General features: G+C 47.6%; 2 protein-coding genes across 2 annotated transcripts; one reads left to right on the top strand and one right to left on the bottom strand.

Moving 5' to 3' along the window:
- Window positions 1-13,602: 13,602 nt before the first annotated feature.
- Window positions 13,603-14,736, top strand: LOC128306302 (mediator of RNA polymerase II transcription subunit 29). The gene is made up of 3 exons (XM_053043754.1): window positions 13,603-14,090; window positions 14,157-14,244; window positions 14,319-14,736. The coding sequence occupies exons 1-3, from the start codon at window positions 13,684-13,686 to the stop codon at window positions 14,523-14,525; spliced, it is 702 nt and encodes a 233-aa protein (XP_052899714.1). The 5' UTR covers window positions 13,603-13,683; the 3' UTR covers window positions 14,526-14,736.
- A 1-nt stretch (window position 14,737) lies between these two features.
- Window positions 14,738-16,838, bottom strand: LOC128299181 (facilitated trehalose transporter Tret1-like). Its single transcript, XM_053035054.1, has 5 exons — window positions 16,834-16,838; window positions 16,397-16,677; window positions 16,091-16,319; window positions 15,180-16,010; window positions 14,738-15,108 (listed from the first exon to the last, which is right to left on the bottom strand). Exons 1-5 carry the CDS (start codon window positions 16,836-16,838, stop codon window positions 14,751-14,753), a joined length of 1,704 nt encoding a protein of 567 aa, XP_052891014.1. The 3' UTR covers window positions 14,738-14,750.
- Between the last annotated feature and the right edge of the window lie 2,437 nt (window positions 16,839-19,275).

Below are 19,275 nucleotides of genomic sequence, written 5' to 3' on the forward strand. Positions count from 1 at the left end.
CCTTTGAAGAGGAATTTCCAACAAAATTATGTGCTTCTGATGGACGTGATGACGTTAACGGGTTTTGTGGGGCTTCGGTACCGAACTTTGGGCCGCCCAGCTTGACGATACGCAAAAGTTTCTTCACACCAGAACGGACCCCAACGGTTACGATGGGCGACAGACGGTGTAGATTAAAAGTAAAAGCAAAGCTTCAATAGAGAAGAAAAAAAAGAACGAGAATAAACGGAAACTTTTACGACTGACCTTATGCGCATCCGAAGGTTTGTATGATGTGGTCAACACCCTTACATCACTATTTTCATCTATTCCCTCACTGTTTCACTCCATTCTCTCGGACACAGGTTCATTGTGTGAGTTGAATTTGAAGCCCTTTTTGTGCCGGGGGGGTACGTTCGCATAAAAGACGGAAACTTTCTCACATTATGTTCAAAAAGCATTGGAGTTACCTCAGTTCCGACAAGGTCTTGTAACAGGATTTCAAATGGGAAAGTTTAAATTAATCCTCAATACGATCGATTGCGATAGTATAAGGGTCAATTATCTATCTTTTTCTCTCTCTTTCACACACACACATTTGTCTCTTATCACACAGAGACGCACGTGACGAATGAAATTTGATTAGAAAAACAAATCCCCAACGGAAGTGGAGGAACCAAACGAAGGATAATTTAGCGAAGAGTAATACAAAACCTATTACCATTCGACCAATCGTAGCGATAAAGCGAGTGCGAGTGGTATAAAAACTCGATGCTTCCCTGCTTCGTATTACCACGTCCTATCGCGCTTATCCTCGCTCCAAACCCCCGTCGGAAAACTCGAATGTACCGACAGGCTTGCGCCTGTCTTCCTAGTTTTCCACAATGAAACACACGCTGCTCTCCCGTATCAGGGGGATAATATTTCAATGCGCTTCAATCGATAACCAATAATAGCGGAGCAAAAGTGAAAGAAGGAAGAAAAAAAATACATACAGCCTGCACAACTCCTTTTTATGCTCCAGTCTTTCCATGTTTTTTTTTTCTTCTTTGCTTGATCCCATTTTCATCACCACACAAGCGCCAGATGGAGACGCCTGGTGCTCGATGAAAATGACATTTTGCGTAGCGTATTGCGCTACGGTACGCGCACACCCTTCGTAGTACAAGCGGCTAATGTAATCCAGCGTCGAGATGATCGATTTTTCGTGAGTTCAATATTTAAATTGCTTCGTTTGCGACGGCGGGGAGGGCGCCCAAGGCAACCCGAGTGTCTGCATGTCCGGCCAACCCGGTAGAATTACCCAAGCATTGGAATAAATGGAGGTAAATATTCAATCAGCTTGATGGACGCTATTTTCCTGCTGCCGATCATCACGTCCCTTCCGTGTGTCAACCCATCCGGCCGTGAGTGCTGTACGTAAATAGTATGTCTACTCAGTGGTTAAGAGGCTTTTGCCATTGAAGAGACGATTTCTGCATCGGCTTCATGTCCAAGCCAAGCCGTAAAATGTCAACAAATAATAGCAAATCGGTGGTAAAGGTTTGTCATTTCCTGTTTTGATTCTGCAAAGCGCACGGAAAACCAGGCACCACCGTGTACCATTGCCATTGCCAAGTCAACATCCTGTCAGCACGCTAGTCGCACCGGTTGACGACCGTCGACGATGGGGACAATGCACCTTGGTGCTACTCTTCTGCCCGTCTGCCATTGCGCTAAGAGCATTATCGTACTCAACTTCTCATTATATCCTGCTCGAGATGCACTTTTCAAAACCTTCACCAGCATCATCATCATCATCATCATCAGCAGCAGCAGCGGCGGCATCGTTTGTGCTTTGCGCACCGCATCGTGTAGCTGTGATTTTTTTTCCTCCCCATTCAACGTACCGACATTGATGCGGAAGTTCGTCGTCACCCGTCACCCGTCGGTCGTGGTAGGAAAAGTTCCGACAATGTTACTGACAATTGAAAGACAATCGCGAAGCAAAGTCACTCATTTAGTGGCACACTGCTGACACTGTAAAACACTGTGTGTGGTAGTTACGTGAGCTCGGTTAGGCGCACACAATGCGCTGCCGTTGGAATTATTCATTTTGTTAATCGAATCAAAAAGGAAACCTTAAAATATGTACAACGACTATTAACTGGCTGAATGTTGCAAAATCGACCGAATTCCACCAGGGGGCCAGTTTGCATGTTTTTACCCCACTCGGATCGGGCAGCTTCAGCGGGTTTTTTTCCATTCTCCCGGTGGATCGTTAATAAAATGGTCCGTTTTATTGGTATGCATTAAAATAATATTTATGCTTCCCTCGATGATGGTTTTCTGCCATTTCGTTCGACCCATGTGTTCGTGTCGGTTATGTGTGGTTGTGGCGTTGTTGTCCGTGGGAACTTTCGCTCCTCTCCTCGCTTTCCGGTGCTTTCCGCCAAACCTGCCGACATTGTGTATCCCTCCAACAACGTGCTCTTCGACACGAAGTCCCGCACAGTCGACAACTTTTGGCAACCACAACTGCTTGGAAGAAAAGTTTGCAATACTCGGTTTTGTTCTTTTTTTCTTTGTTTTTTTTTTTGGGTGGGGGGGTTTACGATACGAATCCTACCCGCCGCCATCCACCGTCGCTAAATCTTCGTCACTGCGCGCCGAGAAGTGTTGGTTGCACCGTGCTTTAAGTTGTGCTTTGAAACGTCACGTACCGTGCCTTGCTGTTGAGGAAGGCAACCGTGCACTCGGGGTTGGCTTTTACAAGCCCATTAAAGCGGTTTATGGTCGCGAATCACGGTAGTAAATGTAGCGTTGCGGTGGTGGTCGGTGCTATCGAGCGCTATCGAGTGCTTCCTAAGTTAGAGTCAATCGAGCGGCATTAAGAAACTCCTCCAGGAAGCGTTTGTTGAGATCGGCGGCAAAACCTCCCCCACCCCGGGCACAAGTTCGTTAGCCCTGGGCCACAAAATGATAGTATGGTGATCCGATGGAGCCGATGGAGTAGGCAATAGAATTAATGTACCTCCGTTACTTATACTTTGGCTTTAGCAGGGTTAAACCATATTCGTGAGGGAATAGATTTGTGGCCTTAGATTAACATTTTGAACGCCGTCAAACAAGACACATGAAATACTCCATAAGCGTTCTACGTGGGGATGTGTACTCAAAACTGGGCCAAAACATGATAATGTAACGTCTGATTTCGCGCCCCAACCTGTCCATTTGCGGGGATGTTTTTATTTTCATCTTTCATTTGCAGATAAACGATAAACGAGGAGTGCAATCGAACACCTATTGGCTTGGTGGAATCCGCCAGAAGCTGTTAAAATCCCCTAAATCCCTTTGCCTAAAAAAATCAACAGTTCCTCAGGAGTTAGTGGAGTCGTTTAATTGGAAGTTGCTGGCTTACCCCACTTACTCACTAGACTTTCAGGTGCTTTCAGACTGGTGCTTGGACTTGGTGCTTCGATGATGTTAATAAAACATTGCACAATTTAGTATGTGTGGTCAAAGAGAGGTGGCGCTGGTCTTAATAGGACAAGATCCGTCCAAAATTCCATTCGGACCAATGAAGTAAAAAAAATCCAGCCAATCCAGAAGAAAGAAGCTGACCAAAGACGAAGAAATTGTTTTGACTAAGGATTTGATACAGTTTCAGTAAGAAGGTTAACAGGTGTTTAAAATTGAAGAAAAACACATCCGTACTGAAGATACTACATTCCAAAACACACCGAAGCATCTCAAAGCTAGTAACTTCAAACCAAGCATGGGAAAAGCAATGGCCGATCGTCCGTAGCACGGTTTGTGCTTCATCAACTGCTTGCGATTCTTCCACCAATCGGAAGCTTTTAAAACGTAAGTCCCACATACCTACGCAAATTCACACACTCACATACAGACAAATACCGTCGTTCCGTAGAGAAAATCCCGTACCTTAAACCCGTACCGAACCCATGACAGACGGAGGTTTATTTTTAGTACTCGAATCAGTCCCCAGCATCGGTGTAATCTTCTGCCAAGGCTAAGCACAACAGGAGAGCAAGTGCAGAAATCCTTCCCCGGCCCGTTCCCCCCCCCCCTCCCCCCGTCCTCCCCTATCAACCCGTTTCCTCCCGGTTCTCCAAATGTAGGTATCCGTGGCATTGGGCGGAAAGTCGATGAAAATCATTCTAAATACCCCCCAAAACGGTGAGGTGCCGGCGAGAACGGTACTGGTGGCACTGGTATCCGTTTTCCGAGAGCGTTTTTTTGTCGAGAGGGATCTCCTCGGAGCCGCAGTGTAATGACCCAGGAACGGTTGCTAAACGGTAAGCAAGGTAAATGCGACGTGGCTGTAGTTCGTCGACGTCATCGACCCATCCCCGGCTGCTTGTTGAATGTCGATTTCAGGAAGGATGGTAACTCAACCGGGGAATATTTGTTGCGCCTAAAAACAGCCTCTCGGAGCGTGATCAAGACGCATCCAAGGGGGAGACGGGAGGTCCCGGCCGTGGGTTGGTGTAATGTAAGATACATTTCAATTAAATTCGCATCCACCGAGCGAAAAGATGAAAATAAACTTTCCCTTTTTCCTAGGCTTTTTGGGGGCCCAAAAGTGCCCAAAAATTTCTGCGAGTACAGCAACGGCGTGGGTTGGTAGGCGGTATTTAAAAATGAGCGATTTTGCTCTTTTTTTTCCTGCCTGGTGGGTGGTTGTTTTTGTTGGGCTACCCAGAAAAGTAACATCAGAAAATGATTAAGTAGTTCAAATTGAATGCTAAACAATGAAGAACGATCCTTTTTGGCTTGTTTTTTTTTAACAACAGCTCATCCCTCAATGGCTTCAATTCGTTTTCGCTTAGCACCGTAAAGGGGGTACCGTTTGGGAGTTGGGAAAAGTGTCACTTACCGGAAAAAGAAGAGTACCCGGTACGCCCGAAACCCCGAAAGGACAAATTGACGAAGCGGCGACCCGCATTGGTGAGTGGCTTTTGTTGGTTTTATTTTTCTACTCACCGTATTTCCGCCCCGTAACTAGGAAACATCTTGCCTATCGATTAATGCATGCTTCTTGACTGGCCACAAATGGCCACCACTCGAACCAGAGCACGTGGCAGATGAACACGCAATCAGTGGCAAAATCAATCCACTTTCTCTCTCTCCCTCATCCTCTCCCGATGTTGATGATGTTTGACCACCGCTTGCCACCGATTTTCCATCACATCCGGCCGAACGAGTCAAAGAGTTCGCCGAATGCTATAAATAAACCCGCATCACCCCCGTCCGGTCTTTACCCGAAACTAAAGCTCTTACTGGTACAAATTAAATCATCGTTCGGCAAACGGCTTGGCAAAACCTCATTCCATCATCATCCTCCTCATCGTCCTGTAAAGCGAAAGGCTTCCGGTTCGTTCAATAGACTTTCACTCTTTCGGTGCGCTTGTGAGACCAGCCGGTCCTGCGATTGTCTTACGCCCCCTCACATCTTCTTGACTCGCTGTCCCGATCCTGACACGTCCTGAGCGGCGATGATTAATGGCGATATGCCCCGAAAAAAAAAAACAAAAAACGCTCGCTAGGCGAGTGTCTTCCACGCCAAAGATTCGTGAACGAGACCAAGGAAGAAGGCAGTCGATCATGTTTGTTAGATGAAGTGCGCGTTGATAGCGGGAGCTTCAGTACCGAACTCAAGTACGTCACACGCATCGGCTGGTGGGGGGAAAGAATCAGTGTGAGCTGTTGAACTCCCAGTTATCGGGAAAGATTCCCCACGCCACATGTCATCTGGCATCGATCATGCGAACAGATCATCCGTGTGGGCGGCTTCGACGACTGGAACAAATGAAATGCCGCGGGGGGTGGATCCGAAGGTGGGCAAATAGTCGACGAAATGTACGCGAAAATGTGCTATCAAATTATGTGCGTTTCGCCCCCCTCCTTAATAAGCTTTCATCGCGCTTATGCTAATGCGATGCGGGGAAGCGCGATAAGTGTCGTCAAACGCACAGCACTCCACTGGGAGGATATCAGTGGATCGGTTTTTTTTTTTAATAATCATAATAAAGTAAATTAGTCCATTAGCAGTACCATCATAGAAATTGGCCACGCCGTACCGTGGAAATGTGGATATTAAAATTCACGCATTATATGTGTGCCCGTTGCGGTGCATGGGTATCTCATTGCCCCATTGGGTGGGCAGAAGGCAAAGTTTTCCCATCTTTTCAATAGACGGAAAAGTTTGCGAGGCCATTGTACTCGGCGCAAATTATCATGTGAATGCTTAAGCTTACTCATGCTTGTGCAGGGAAAATGGCTTTATGGCTATGTTATCAGGCTGCGGCGTAGTCATCGGTGGAGTCAGTATCCCGCACTATATTGGTTGCCGCACTAAATCTCGGCCAAATCTCGCCAAAGCTTTCAACTAAATAGATAATGTTTAACAACTTCGAGATGGTCGTCCTTGGAGTGGATGCGCTACGCTCACACTATACTCTCAAGGACGGTGCAACATTAACCGTGTCGGTTTCGACCTGTTGTTCCGGAGTCTATCTGGAGTGACCTTGCTGCATATCGTGCACCGAAGAAAATAGGCCACCGGGAGAGCCGGGACAAGGTTACAGCACACCCTCCGCCTCCCATTCCAGGGCTCGATCCCATGTCCGGATGTCCTTGGTCTCGTGGGCTCAACAGGGGCCATCCACACGAAACACCCTGGGCAAACATCAAAGCTGCGCATTGTTTCGCATGCACAAAAAATGCTAACACGAATGCTTCGATCATGCTCGGTGTGTGTGTGTGTGTGTTTTTCAGACATTTTTTATGCAAAAGTTATGCCTCGAAAATGTTGCCTCCCTTTTTTGCGATGTGCGTTTAGACACACGTTACTGTGAATGCGCGCAATCTTACGCATATTCCGGGAATGCTTGTAGAACAGCATGCGTGAAGGAAGATTCCAAGCACTTTTGAAGCGTTGGTGGGTTGGTTTTATCTAGAACCAAAGGCCCATCTCTCCAATTCTAATCACATTCTTCCCGTGCTGCTTCAAGGTCTGCCGTTAACCCAACTCATCGTGTGAAGGAATTAAGGAGTGGTTGCTAGTGCTGGTGTGTGGCAAGCACCATGTTGCAGGAATGGAAATATCAAACTTCACATTATGTTGTTCCTGAGCGCGATAAATCATACCCATAATTATCACCTTCATCTCAGCGATCAACGGACAGCACTGCCCAGGATTTCCACCTACCGATGGGAAGCGTTGTTAATTGTGCGCAATTGTAATAAAGTCGGTGTGGCGCGGTGTCCATTCGACACGACCGGCCGCGATGTGATTATTGACAAATGAGAGAATTTAATTTCAAACTGCAATCGACAGGTGGTTCCCGTTTGAGTGCAGTGCAGTCGATTGTTTGTTGGCACCGTTCCCATCCACCGTGTACCGTGCAAGTGTTGCGCGCAACAGTGTCCAGTGACTCGCAGCTATATTACCGCACGCGTTAAAAAAGAAAAATGGTGATTCGAGGACTCCGTCTCGTCGACTCACTTTACGACCAGGTGTCGTGCGCTAATGAATTCCAGCAATGGGGACTGGACCACGCCGTACATGAAAGCACAAATTACCCTTACACACTCACACACTCGCACGCAAAGCCGTACTGTTTGATGGGAAAGTTACCCTCCAGTCGAGGCGGAGGGGGTGCGATGGGGGGGGACAACTAATGGAGTTCCATCTTCTTCGGCCGGGGCTTCGCTCGCGCTCGCTTCACCTCACACTAATCAATGTTACCTTAGGCGCGTGCCTGCCCACAGTGCAACACCCGAAATGTTCTTTCTAGCGACACTAAACACACGCTTTCACCGCACTTTGCGTTTGGAGCAATTGAAATGAATGCTTCACGACCGCCATCACCATCACCACCACCAGCGGTGACCATGCAGCCACTGCAGACTCAGACCAGAGGACTCAGAGGCACCCCGAACACCCGTACCACTGGGCGCACACCGTGCACTGTGTGCTGATGCGCTCGAAGGATGACTTACGACTGGTACTGGAGGAAAATTTTCACTTTCCTCCACGAGCAAAACCATGAACCGACCGATCCGGCATCGGGTGTTCGGTCGTGGCGATGCTCTCGCGCGATCCTAAGCTCCTTTCGGCAATCCGGTATCCGGTTTTGCTCTCGCTCGGGTTCTGAAGCTATGCTCTCGCATCGCTGACGGAGTCCGTGCCACGCGATACGATGGCACATTACATATTTATGTTTTATGCTATCCATCCAACACGGTACGGCCGTACGGGAACAATGCCGTCACCGTTATGCTAGGGGGGTTTAGCCGTGGTCACCGTGTTCAAGCACTCGGCAAGGTTAGGAGGATATGGCATAGGTCTCTACCTTTTTTTGCTCACACCTCACTGTTGACACTAGCGGTAACCACTGAAGTAGCCAGAGAAAAGTCAGCTGTTACTAGGATTGCTTTATGATTTAACAACAAAAAATCCCTCCTCAACCTGAAGCTCTCATTGAAAGCTCCAAAAAAAGCACGTTAGTTTTAGGCAAGAGTTCGGGAGTTTTGATAAGTTTACCTCAAATATTGTGCTCTGTTTGGAACATCACAACAAACTAATTAAAGTTCCACCACTGTCCACCTGCATTGATGACTTCTGCTCGATCGATTATCACAGTCTTTTTTGCGCGTGAATTTGCATCCGCGTCCTTGGGTTTGGTCCTTGTCATTTACGATTTATCTGCGAGTATCGGAGGCAGCACCAAGCAGCCAGCCAGCAGCAGCTGTTCGCTCGCTCGTGCCTCGTTTGCTCAATCTCAACAAGCACCCGGCGAAAACCCCGTTTGGCACAGCGTGGCCAGCCGTTGCCGAAACCCTGCTCGGTTGTACACTGTTCGGGTTTTTGGCCAATGCTAACTGTTGCTTCGCCTGTTGCTGTGGCCATGCGATGCCCAAACCGATGGCAGGGCAAGGACGGTGCGCGAACGGAACGACCACACAACCACTTCACAGGTTATTCGCTTCGGGTCGGCATGTTGCCGCGCTGGAGCAGTGCGAGGGAAGTTCTGTTCTGCATCGCTACGGTCCCAAATGTTGCGGTACCACGAGGACGAAAATAGAATTTCCTCGAGCTCGCAACAGTTTACAAAGCTTCGGGCCGCCAAAGCTCCCGGAGAACAGTACGGGAGAGTACTGTGGTCGGAGTGTGATCCTGCCCTGCACTGCACTGGGTTGTGCTTTTCTTATCAAACCACGAGAGAGCACCGGAGAGTCGCAACATAAATGTGTAGGAGAGGAATCCTTTCGTCAGATCCGGCCGACGGTTCACTAAAACCAAACTGCCGCATCTAACCAAAACCCGTCCAGATCCGTCGCTTTCGGGAGCGAGCAACAGTTTACCGCATTTTGCGCCAACTTGCTTTCCTTTTTCTTCTGCCGTTTTCCAGTAAAAACTCTTTCGATTTAATCGTTAAAAGTTTGTACAAGATTCAACAGCCTAAAAGAAGCCACAAGAATCGTTGAAAAAAAAACGGATAAGGATAAGGGCTCTATCAAGTTTTAGCTTAGACTTGGGATGTTAACTTCAATTTCTTAGGATTTAAAGATGACTTCCGACTGAAAACATCACCAAACGAGCACGCTGTCGAGCTGGAGCTCGTTTTCGACAGGAGAATCAATATGAGGAACGTTCTTGTGCTTGAGGCTTACATAAGCACACCAAATTAGAGCCAATTTATGATTAGATCCGGCCCCGCAGTTGCTCAGCAAAACCATCGAATTTCGCATCGCATTTCGAACGAAAAAAAAAACCCACCGTAACGTGACGTGGCGTGTGTACGCGGTAAAATCAACATAAATCATACGGGCATCATGTCTGTCGGTATTGATGATTGATGTAAGGTGAGAATGTTCATTTCAGCCCCCCCCCCCCCCCCCCTGTGTGGTATTGGTATGTTTGAATTGATTGAAAGATTTCCTTCCTTACGTTTGGTACCTTCGGCTTCGGCCGTGTCGGGTCGGTTTTCCGCAATCTCCACTTTGATGAATTCATGCGTAAACCTTAACTGCCAAAAAGAATGAAATCGATACCCGCGAAACGAGACGATCGTACTCCCGAAGGATTTCACCAGATGACGTCAATGGCACGAGACGCGCTGGTGAGTAGATGAGAATGATGGTGAAATTATCACACCGGAAAATAATGACAAAATCCCCATTTCGCCCACTTTGTTGGATCGTTTCCATAAATTTTTGGTTTTCTATTTTGTGCTAAAATGTTATAAATTAAGGAGTTATAAAAACAAAAGCATAAAGTTAGATATTCTGTTGGCTGATACACAGGTATGCAAGCAGCCGAATCATGTCGAATTAAAATCACAAGCAATGTCTAAATTATGGAAGTCCCTGTCACGTGTCAACCTCCATTAGCAGCACATTAAATACACGCAACGTCCACCAATCTTATCCATTCCCGTTCCCAAATTAGTCTGCTCCGCTTGCTCTAATCAGCCTCCTTTACTTCGCTTGCTGCTGACAACACTGCAAAGTCTTCGTCGATCCCATTCTCCATTACTGCTGTCGTTGTTCTTGGCAAGATTAGCTCCAACAGTGGACACATTTCGTTTAAAATTTAACTAATTTATACGTGATTACGCTGCTTCGTGCTATTCACCGTGTACAATCGCGCTGGATATAGCATTATCTCAAGGTATCTCCGCGGCACCAGTAGTTTGGAAACATCCCCAAAGCAATGTGATAGCTTCCACGAGATTGGTCCGGATCCGGTTCATCGCAAACAACTTCCAATCATCAACCTCATTAAGCCAACCTTTAAAACATGTTCAAACCGTACTCGGGGTTTTGCTTTGTGTTGCCAGAGCACGTGGGCAGCAATCTGAGAGGGGAGAAGCTGTTACAGAATCACGAACGGAACACATTCCTTGCTGCGTAAAATCATCTCCATCCGCTGCTTCGTTACTGCCACCTGTCACAAAATAAAGACGGAATGTGTTCGCCAATGTGATTCCCATGAAACACACGCGTAAATACACACATACACACGCACGTGTGCATGCTGTAAAGAATCCCTGGGAGTAATCCGGGAGTATACAGGTATCATCAATCCCACCAATCATCGACGGATGATGGTGGAAAATTCGTTACTCTCACACGAGAAGATCGTTGTTCGAGTCGCCATTACCATAGTCACGGTTACTACCGTTGTCAAGTGATGCGGTGGGAGGGGATGTGCGTTACTTCCAGGACTAGGACGAACAAAACACAGTTAGCGCAGGACGAAGCGCCGAAGCAAGCAGGATCAAGGTCGCACTGACAGGTAGAACGCACACACAAGAGCAGGTGAGAAGCTGAAAAACGCAGGCCTACTACGATGATGCTCCACACAGAGCCGACCAGCTGTGTTTCTCCCGCGCGTGTTCGTATTTCGGAGCGGGCAAACATTGCCCAGGAAGGTAAAAGGACTCAGGTGAGGGATGAGTAAAATGTGCTCGTACTACAGAACGTGTGCTCTACAACAGGCTGGAAAAAGGATACGGGATTATAATGGACATTTGAACAGTGCGCCAGAAAGGAAGGAAGAGCGGCAGAGAGAGAGAAAGAGAGAGAGAGAAAGACAGCGAGTAAATGGAATCTGCTATTGCCCAGATGGAGACGCCCGGTTCTGCACGCGGGGGGTTTTCGTTACATTGACCCAATTTTAGGCGTTGCGCTCCCGTTGGCATTGGAAACGGGACATCGTAGGCTTTTCGCCACTTTACAATCGTTTTCCAACAAGGGTACCCGTTATTTTTTTTGCAGGGAAGTAAATTTGTGGCCTGTGGTTCTTTTGTGTCCCGAGAACTAACACGGTCCATCTCTAAATTCAAATCAACTAACAAGATATCGCATCGTTATCGCCACATGATGACGCCCCGTTGGGGTTGGTCGTCGTCACAACTTGCTCGCAAAACCTTAGATCCAGCGGTTCCTTCAGCTGAAACGGTTTGTGCGTATAGCAATGTATATCGGCTCACCTGGGGTGCGTACGCGCGAATGCGACACACCTGCACTGACGCAAAAGGTGGTCTATCGCCAGCGCCATGTTTATAAATAGCACAATTATCTACTTTTGGGGCTAGTCTCCAACAAAAAAAAAAATACGCACCCGTGCGATGTTCTCTGGATGGGCCCAAAAATGAAATCAATTGGTGTTCAGGTTCTTTTTTATTATCTCTTGGTTCCGCTCTCTATTTTCCTCGAACTCCCTTTACCACTGCAACAAGTAGCAAGAAGTCCGTAAATAGGACCGATGATAGGCGTTATTCTATTCACAGAGCGTCCATGGGACACCATTTGCATTCGCATTTGTATGGAGATGAGAAGGAAACTTTTGTTTGTATAATAATTCTCTGAAGCTCAATTGATACGCAGTGCTTTGCACATCAATAAATTCTGTTCTGTGTTCTGACCATGGTGCAATAAAAAAAACAGATACAGATTTTCGTGCCTTTCAAGGCCAAAGCGTTTAAAATATTCAACCATTATCATCGCACTCAATGCGGTTTGTTGCAGCAGAATTAACCCTCCCATTAACGCGTTGGGAATTCCTTGCGAGCTGAGCAGCGTATCTGTGTCCCCTGACGAGCTGGCTATTAGCAGCAACAAGCTGACGCGCGTCTCGTTGTCAGTTCTCCGGCTCGTTGGAAATTATAATGCCCATTTGTTATCACTTTAACACGCTCATTTTTCGGTTAACGGTTTGCCCAAAATGATGTTGCGCATTTTGTTGGAACATGTTTTTCCAACTGCTTTCCGACTGTTGACCTTTTTTTTCAACGCACGTTAAGACAACATCTCTCTGGTGGGGGACATTTTTGATGGTGGCTTAATGGATGGTTTTGACTGCATGTTTACAAACAATTTGGTTAGAAAATCACAAAACACACACGCCCCGTTTAGTAGGTGCCTTGCGTGCAAAGGGTTTTTTTTCAGTTCTGGACGATGAGTTCGTTGTAAACTGCTATTTGTTATTCGTGTATTTTTTCTTCTTAATAATGAGGTCAAAAATTTTATACAATTCATCAATTATTCATGTTTTTATTGTAACTTTCGTTGCTATTCTCTTGTTCGTTTTTTGCTTAACGACCTTGTAGGTCATGCGTGACATGTGCGACACTCCTGAAGAGGTTTGTTGCACTACCTCCAATGTGACGATTTGATTGTATTGCTTATATGCTAATATTACATTATATACAATTCGTATTGGTTGAGAGACAGTTCCTTCTTCATACCGTTCAACGATTCTTTATGGTGCTCGGCCGATACTCTTACCAGAGTTATACTATCGTTCCCATTTAAACTAAACAATTGTGCACAAGAAAAGGGATATGTAGATTTTGTAGATATGAGAATTTTCCAATCATATATTCCATTATTTCTATAAATTTTTCTTTTCCCGGAGATAATTTTAGCTCTGATCCATTGGACAATCGTTTCAACGTTCAAGCAGCGAATTGTTTGAAACCTTTGAGATTTCATTGAAATCTTTCACATCCGTTTATAATAGCGGGCTTGATACTTCACCATCCCGATATGTCAGGGTGTCTGCATCTTGACTTTGTTTACAAAACAATTCGTTTGCTGTGTCGATCGTCGTCTTGTCCGCGGGATTGTTGTAAGATTTAGCTGCGTTTAGTGACTCATCTATCTCTGTGAATCACGTCCCTTTACAAAATGATGAACCAAATGGGGATGATGATGCAGCAGCAGGGTGTCGGTGTTCCCGGTGGTCCGGGCGGTGTGGGTGGCGTTGGTATGCCCGGGCCTGGCGGAGTTGGAGTATCGCCCGGGATGATGCAGTCTCCTCAAATGCAGCAAGTGCAGCAACAGCAAGTCCAGCAGCAACAGGTCCAGCAACAACAGCAGCAGCAGCAGCAACAAGTGCAACAACAGCAGGTTCAGCAGCAAGCGCAGCCGCAACAACACAGCCAATCCGCTCAGCAGCAAGCACAACAAACCGAGAAGGTGGACAACATTTCTAAGGTCAAGGTGTTGGTTGGTCCGCTCCGGGATGCCTTGTCAACTACGATCAAAACTGCTGCCCAGCTGATACAACAAAACACGCTCGCCGACGCAGGATCGTAAGTTTCATACCTTTTCAATGAATGCGTTCCGATTTTGTTAACACTTTCCCTTCCGTTGTGCAGCAAAACGGTTGATCTCAATAATGCACCCCGCTTTGATAAGCATCTGGAAGAGTTTTATTCAATTTGCGATCAAATAGAGCTGAACTTGGTAAGTAACGTTAGAAAGTAAGCAACTTGCATTGAACAATTCAATTTACTGTTGTCCTCTCCGTGCTTGATCAGAAAACGGCCAAGCTTTGTATGCAGCAGTGCACCTCGTCACAACAGTATCTTCCGATTCCGGTTGCCACGAGCCAGCCGCCGTTGACAGAAACAAATGCGTTAACGTACAACCAATACCTGGAGGTGGTTAAGCTACAGATTGGCTACGCAAAGGACATCCACGACACGCTAATTTGTGCCGCCCAAAACATTTCTCCCAGTGAATGATAGACCAGGCAGCAGAAGGCGATGCGGGTTGGTTGGAGAAGAATAATGATTTAGTTTATTTGTTCTTTATGGCATACACAGAGAAATGAGCATGAGCGAATGGTCGGCGAACGTGATGTGAGTTCCTCATGCGGCCCAGTCTGACTTGTGGTTCGGTCTTATCGATCCGGTCTAAGAAATAAAATTAAGCTTACAACTAGTACAGTAATTAGGATCGGTTTACGGTTATTTATCGCCCTCCGTAAAGACGACGTTATCTATGCCCTGCTTTTCCATCGCCTTCTCGGCCAGGTTCGATACGACGGCCACCATCTCTTCGTCGCGGTTTCGTCGCGGAATGTAGATATCGGTGAGTTTACGCTTGTTGTCCGAGAAGTACAGCTCGATGTCTTCCAGGGTGCGTTTCTCCGTTTCGGGCAGTAAGAAATACACGAACCCGAGTCCGATAATGCCCATCACGCCGTAGAACAGGATCACACCGGGTAGTGAGAATGCGCTCTCGAGATTAAAGTACGTCTTCGTCGTCACGAACGACATGACATAGTGCAGGGCCGCAGTAATACCGCACGCCAAACTTCGGTTTCTGTAAGCATACAACAGTCGGCAATATAGAGCAAGGTGCTTTTCAACATAACTGCGACTGTCGATTGTCACCTGAATGGAAAGACTTCGCTGAGTAAAATCCAGGGCACAGGCAGCACGCCAACGCTGGTGAAGAATGCTAACATGAAGAACAGAACCATCGGAATGTAGCCCAGCGATGTGACGTGGCTCGTGCCCGGGTGGTTGTCGAACGACGTCCATCCGGGTGGGAATGTGTTGAACGCGTAAATTGAAAGGGAAATGCAGGATAGAGCGGTAACCGCCATCGATGTAATGGCGAGCCTTCGTTTGCCCACGAACTTAATGCTAACCATGCACACAATGTTGGCGATTAGTCCTAGCAGTCCGGTCGAAACGGTAGCCCAGTTAGCATCCAGTGGCACACCGTACGCTTGAAAGATCTGCACCAGATACGGTCTCATGCCGGTCAATCCGCTCAGCTGACCGAACACGAAAAACAGCATCACAAGCACGAATGGGCGCAGGTTGCGCTTTCGCGTAAGTTCCTTCAACTTTGTCCACTCCGTCAGTGGCGGGTGCTGGCAGGTGGTTGCACCACTTTTCTGACAGATGGCACACTTCGCCGACTGCAGGCTGTAGCGTTTCATCTCCTGGAACTCTTGCTCCACGGCTTTCGGCGATACCCAGCCCCGCAACCATTGAAGTGATTTGAGCGCATCGTCGGCACGATTCTTCGACAGCAACCACATCGGAGTTTCCGGCACGAAACAGATCGCGATCATCGTAGCGATGGGAATGGAGGCACAGATGGCCGCTGTAGTACGCCACGTGGTAACCGTTCCCAATAGATAAACCATGAAGAATCCCAACATTACCGCCACTCCGGCACAAGAGGTAAGAATTCCCCGTATCGAAGGTTGGCTGGAAAGAATCAATGCACAAGCGATACGTGTAAAGTGAGGTGCTCTGGAGCGAATGTTCAAGAAGGACTTGGTTCTTACCAAATTTCCCCAACATAGGTTACAATTGGAGCCTCCATAAAGCCGACGCCCAGCCCGAGCAGGATCGCCGCTGTGTACATTTCCTCGAGCGATCCAGCAAAGTGCAACATAAACCATCCGATAATGTGCGGTATGTTGACCAGAATCATTGAACGCTTTCGTCCGAGCGGTTCGAGAATGATGCCGGACAGGACACTTCCCACCGGTTGGCAAATGTACGCGATGCTGCCTAAAACGGAAGATCAAGCCGAAAGAGTTAGGAGAAACGTTCTGCGAAACCAAAGCGGGTAACGACGATGCACTTACCGAACCAAGACGCCTGCTGGGGCGTAAAGTGAAGAAACTCATCCGGTGCACGGTTTTTTATGCCCCTCAGTGCCGGAATGACGATCGTCGGAAATGCGACCGCCATGCCCAGATCGAGGAGAAGGAAATTTTTTGCGGTGCTAGCCAGTATCTGGGGCAAGATGCGACGGAACGTACTCACTTCCTGTCGCTCCTTATCGTCCTCGCGGTGTACCTTTTTGTCATCCCGTCCGTTGGTGGTCCCATTCGTCCCCGAACCATTAATAGTGTACGCCGTTTTACTGAAATCAGCGGAGGAGGAAGCGGAAACGTCAAACGGTTAGAAGCGCACGTGCAGTGACAAGGTTTTGTGTGAGAATTACAAGTTTTTGATAAGCGAAGGGTTTCGGGGAGGTTTTTTTATTCTTCATTTCGATCTGTCACTTCCGACTACTTACCCCATGATGGAACCCGCTTTCGTTGATCAGATACGCGGATCAATTCTTCAAGTACGCACGCACGATCTTCTCCCGGGACCAGTAGTACCGACCGAGCGCGCGGTGCCGTGTGATTGATAATGGGTTTCGCTGGTTCGCTGTGGGCGAGAACGGTTACTCTACCGACATTTTCCACCGTAGTCACTGTGGTCAGGTCTCGCAGAGCTTCTAATACGGCAAAGTAGAGGGAGAGAGATTGGAAAAAAGGTTGATTAAAAAGAGGTCACTCGGTAAGAGACCAGATCATCATCGTTTTTTTTTTTGTGGATTGAAGTTTGTTGTGACTGATAAGCTGAAGGACACGCGATCTCATTCTCGGCTCCCACAAATAACCCTTCCTTGATCATGCCCCTGGCAGAGGCCTCCGTTCAAGCGGTAATAGTAAAACGATTGCGTTCGGTTTAACCCGTATGTTTTCGATTCGTCTAGCGGCAGAAAAGAAATCATTATGTCTAACAACATGTTTTGATTTGTCTTGTGGCTTCTGGGAACGATGCAGCTGCTGCTGTGCGCACGAGGAATGGCGGGTTGTTTCTTTAAAGCGCCATAGCGCTGACCCAATCGAACCGGTTAGACCGAATTGTTGGCAGCACCTGAATGGAAGTTGGAGACGGAACCAAACAATTCCTCACAAACCAACCACCCTTACGTTTACGCCGGTATGTTATGCAATGGCCACAACCGTTGAGTTTGTCCACCGTGTCACAACGTGTTTCGCAGCCACAACTACCCTTTTTCAACTACTGCTACGACTCGTCACACTAGAACGAAGCATGAATGGATCGTGCGCAGTCAGCTGCAACTCTGCTGCCCTCGCGTACCAACAGAGCCACCATCATGTTAGACCACGATCCATTACGGGCCCATGGTCTTAGCCGTAATGGCGACAGATTTCGAAAGCTATCAGAACGCTTTAAAAGGGCCACAAGGCGAAAAAGATGCAAGCGTGTATTGGAGCCGAGTGCACGAGGTACACAGCACGAGGTGTGACCAATTTTGCGCCAAGGTTTCGTGGCCATGAGGTGCAATGGTCGTAAAATCGTAAAACACCCTGCGACGGATCAGTCGACTCGCGATCAGGCTGTCCAGTGCCAGAGTGCCAGTCAGGATTGTGGAGGCACGCGCAGCATCGCTCATTATGCATGGCTTGGTCTCAAAGTTAGCAAAAGTACCTCACAGCACTTGCAGCGTCCAGAGGGGTGGTTTGCCTTTCACTTTCTTTCGGTGTTTGTGATCGTGCGCGAGCGCGCACAGTACTGCTAATACAGGACAGATCAACATCACAAACCGAACCGAAGCTTTCCGCGTACAGATAAACTTCCTCTGGGCAAATAGTCGTGTGTAAATAAGGGAAAAAAGTTCCTATTAAGATCCATTACCGTGTACCTTTCCAGCCCCCGGGGGGAGTTCTCAAGTCCAACGTTCAAGGTTTGTTTATGAAACCCGTGTATGATTCTGACGATCATTTCCCACTACGCCGGTGTCGAACAAACCTCCCCAAACACGATCTCGTATTGCCGGTTCTCGCCTGACGACAGTGTGCGATGATCGATGATGATGACGGCTGGCAAACGGTGACTTTTCTCCAGATTAACGTGCACCGATGATGAAGTCGTACTGCCGCTTTAAACGCCCCAACAGTCGCGAGGTAATAAGTTGCGATCGTTTAGACCAGGGGTTGACAATTGGCGGCCCCGTGGGCCAAATCCGGCCCGCGAATAGACGGCCCGATACAAAAGTTTTTATAGACCTCACCTAAACAACACAAGATCTCTTCACCACGACACTAACATTGCATATACGTGTGAGATATCATCGTAGGTCAAATGCGTCCATGAAGAATCTTCAAAGATCCGTGAATCATCAAAGATTCTTGAATCCTGTGATCAAAGTTTCAAAGAGTGATGCATTATACAAGATCTATCACTTCCATGGGGCTTGTCCGTTATGTACCAATCCAATCCTCAAGGGACTTGATTCGAGGATTCATGAATCTTTCGGGAGTCGATTCCTGATGTGAATGACTCCTCACTTCGCCGATTCATATGAATCACTCTTCTCAAAAGATCGGTTCGCAGCTTCAGAACTGTTCTGAAATGTGTGCCGATCCCTGGGTTGGACGCTTGTCGATAAATGTGTAATTCTAATGAGCTACAATTGTGCAGCGGTGCATTCGGCGTTGGAGGCTCGAACGATCGCTTCCCTTCGCTTACGCTGCGCAGTAGATCGGCCGCAAAGCCACATGATCGCGACGATCACCATCAAGCTGAATGGATGGAATGGTTTGGTTTTGGTGGGGAACCGCAACCACGAGAGCACAGGTCCCGGTCAAGGCTACACCACGCGATCTTCTGCTCGGTTAGAGTGATGAGCGCCATTTTCGGGAAGTGACGAGTGGCCCTT

The sequence above is a fragment of the Anopheles moucheti genome, chromosome 2 (assembly GCF_943734755.1).
Source record: "Anopheles moucheti chromosome 2, idAnoMoucSN_F20_07, whole genome shotgun sequence".
NCBI classification, from domain to species: Eukaryota; Metazoa; Arthropoda; class Insecta; order Diptera; family Culicidae; genus Anopheles; species Anopheles moucheti.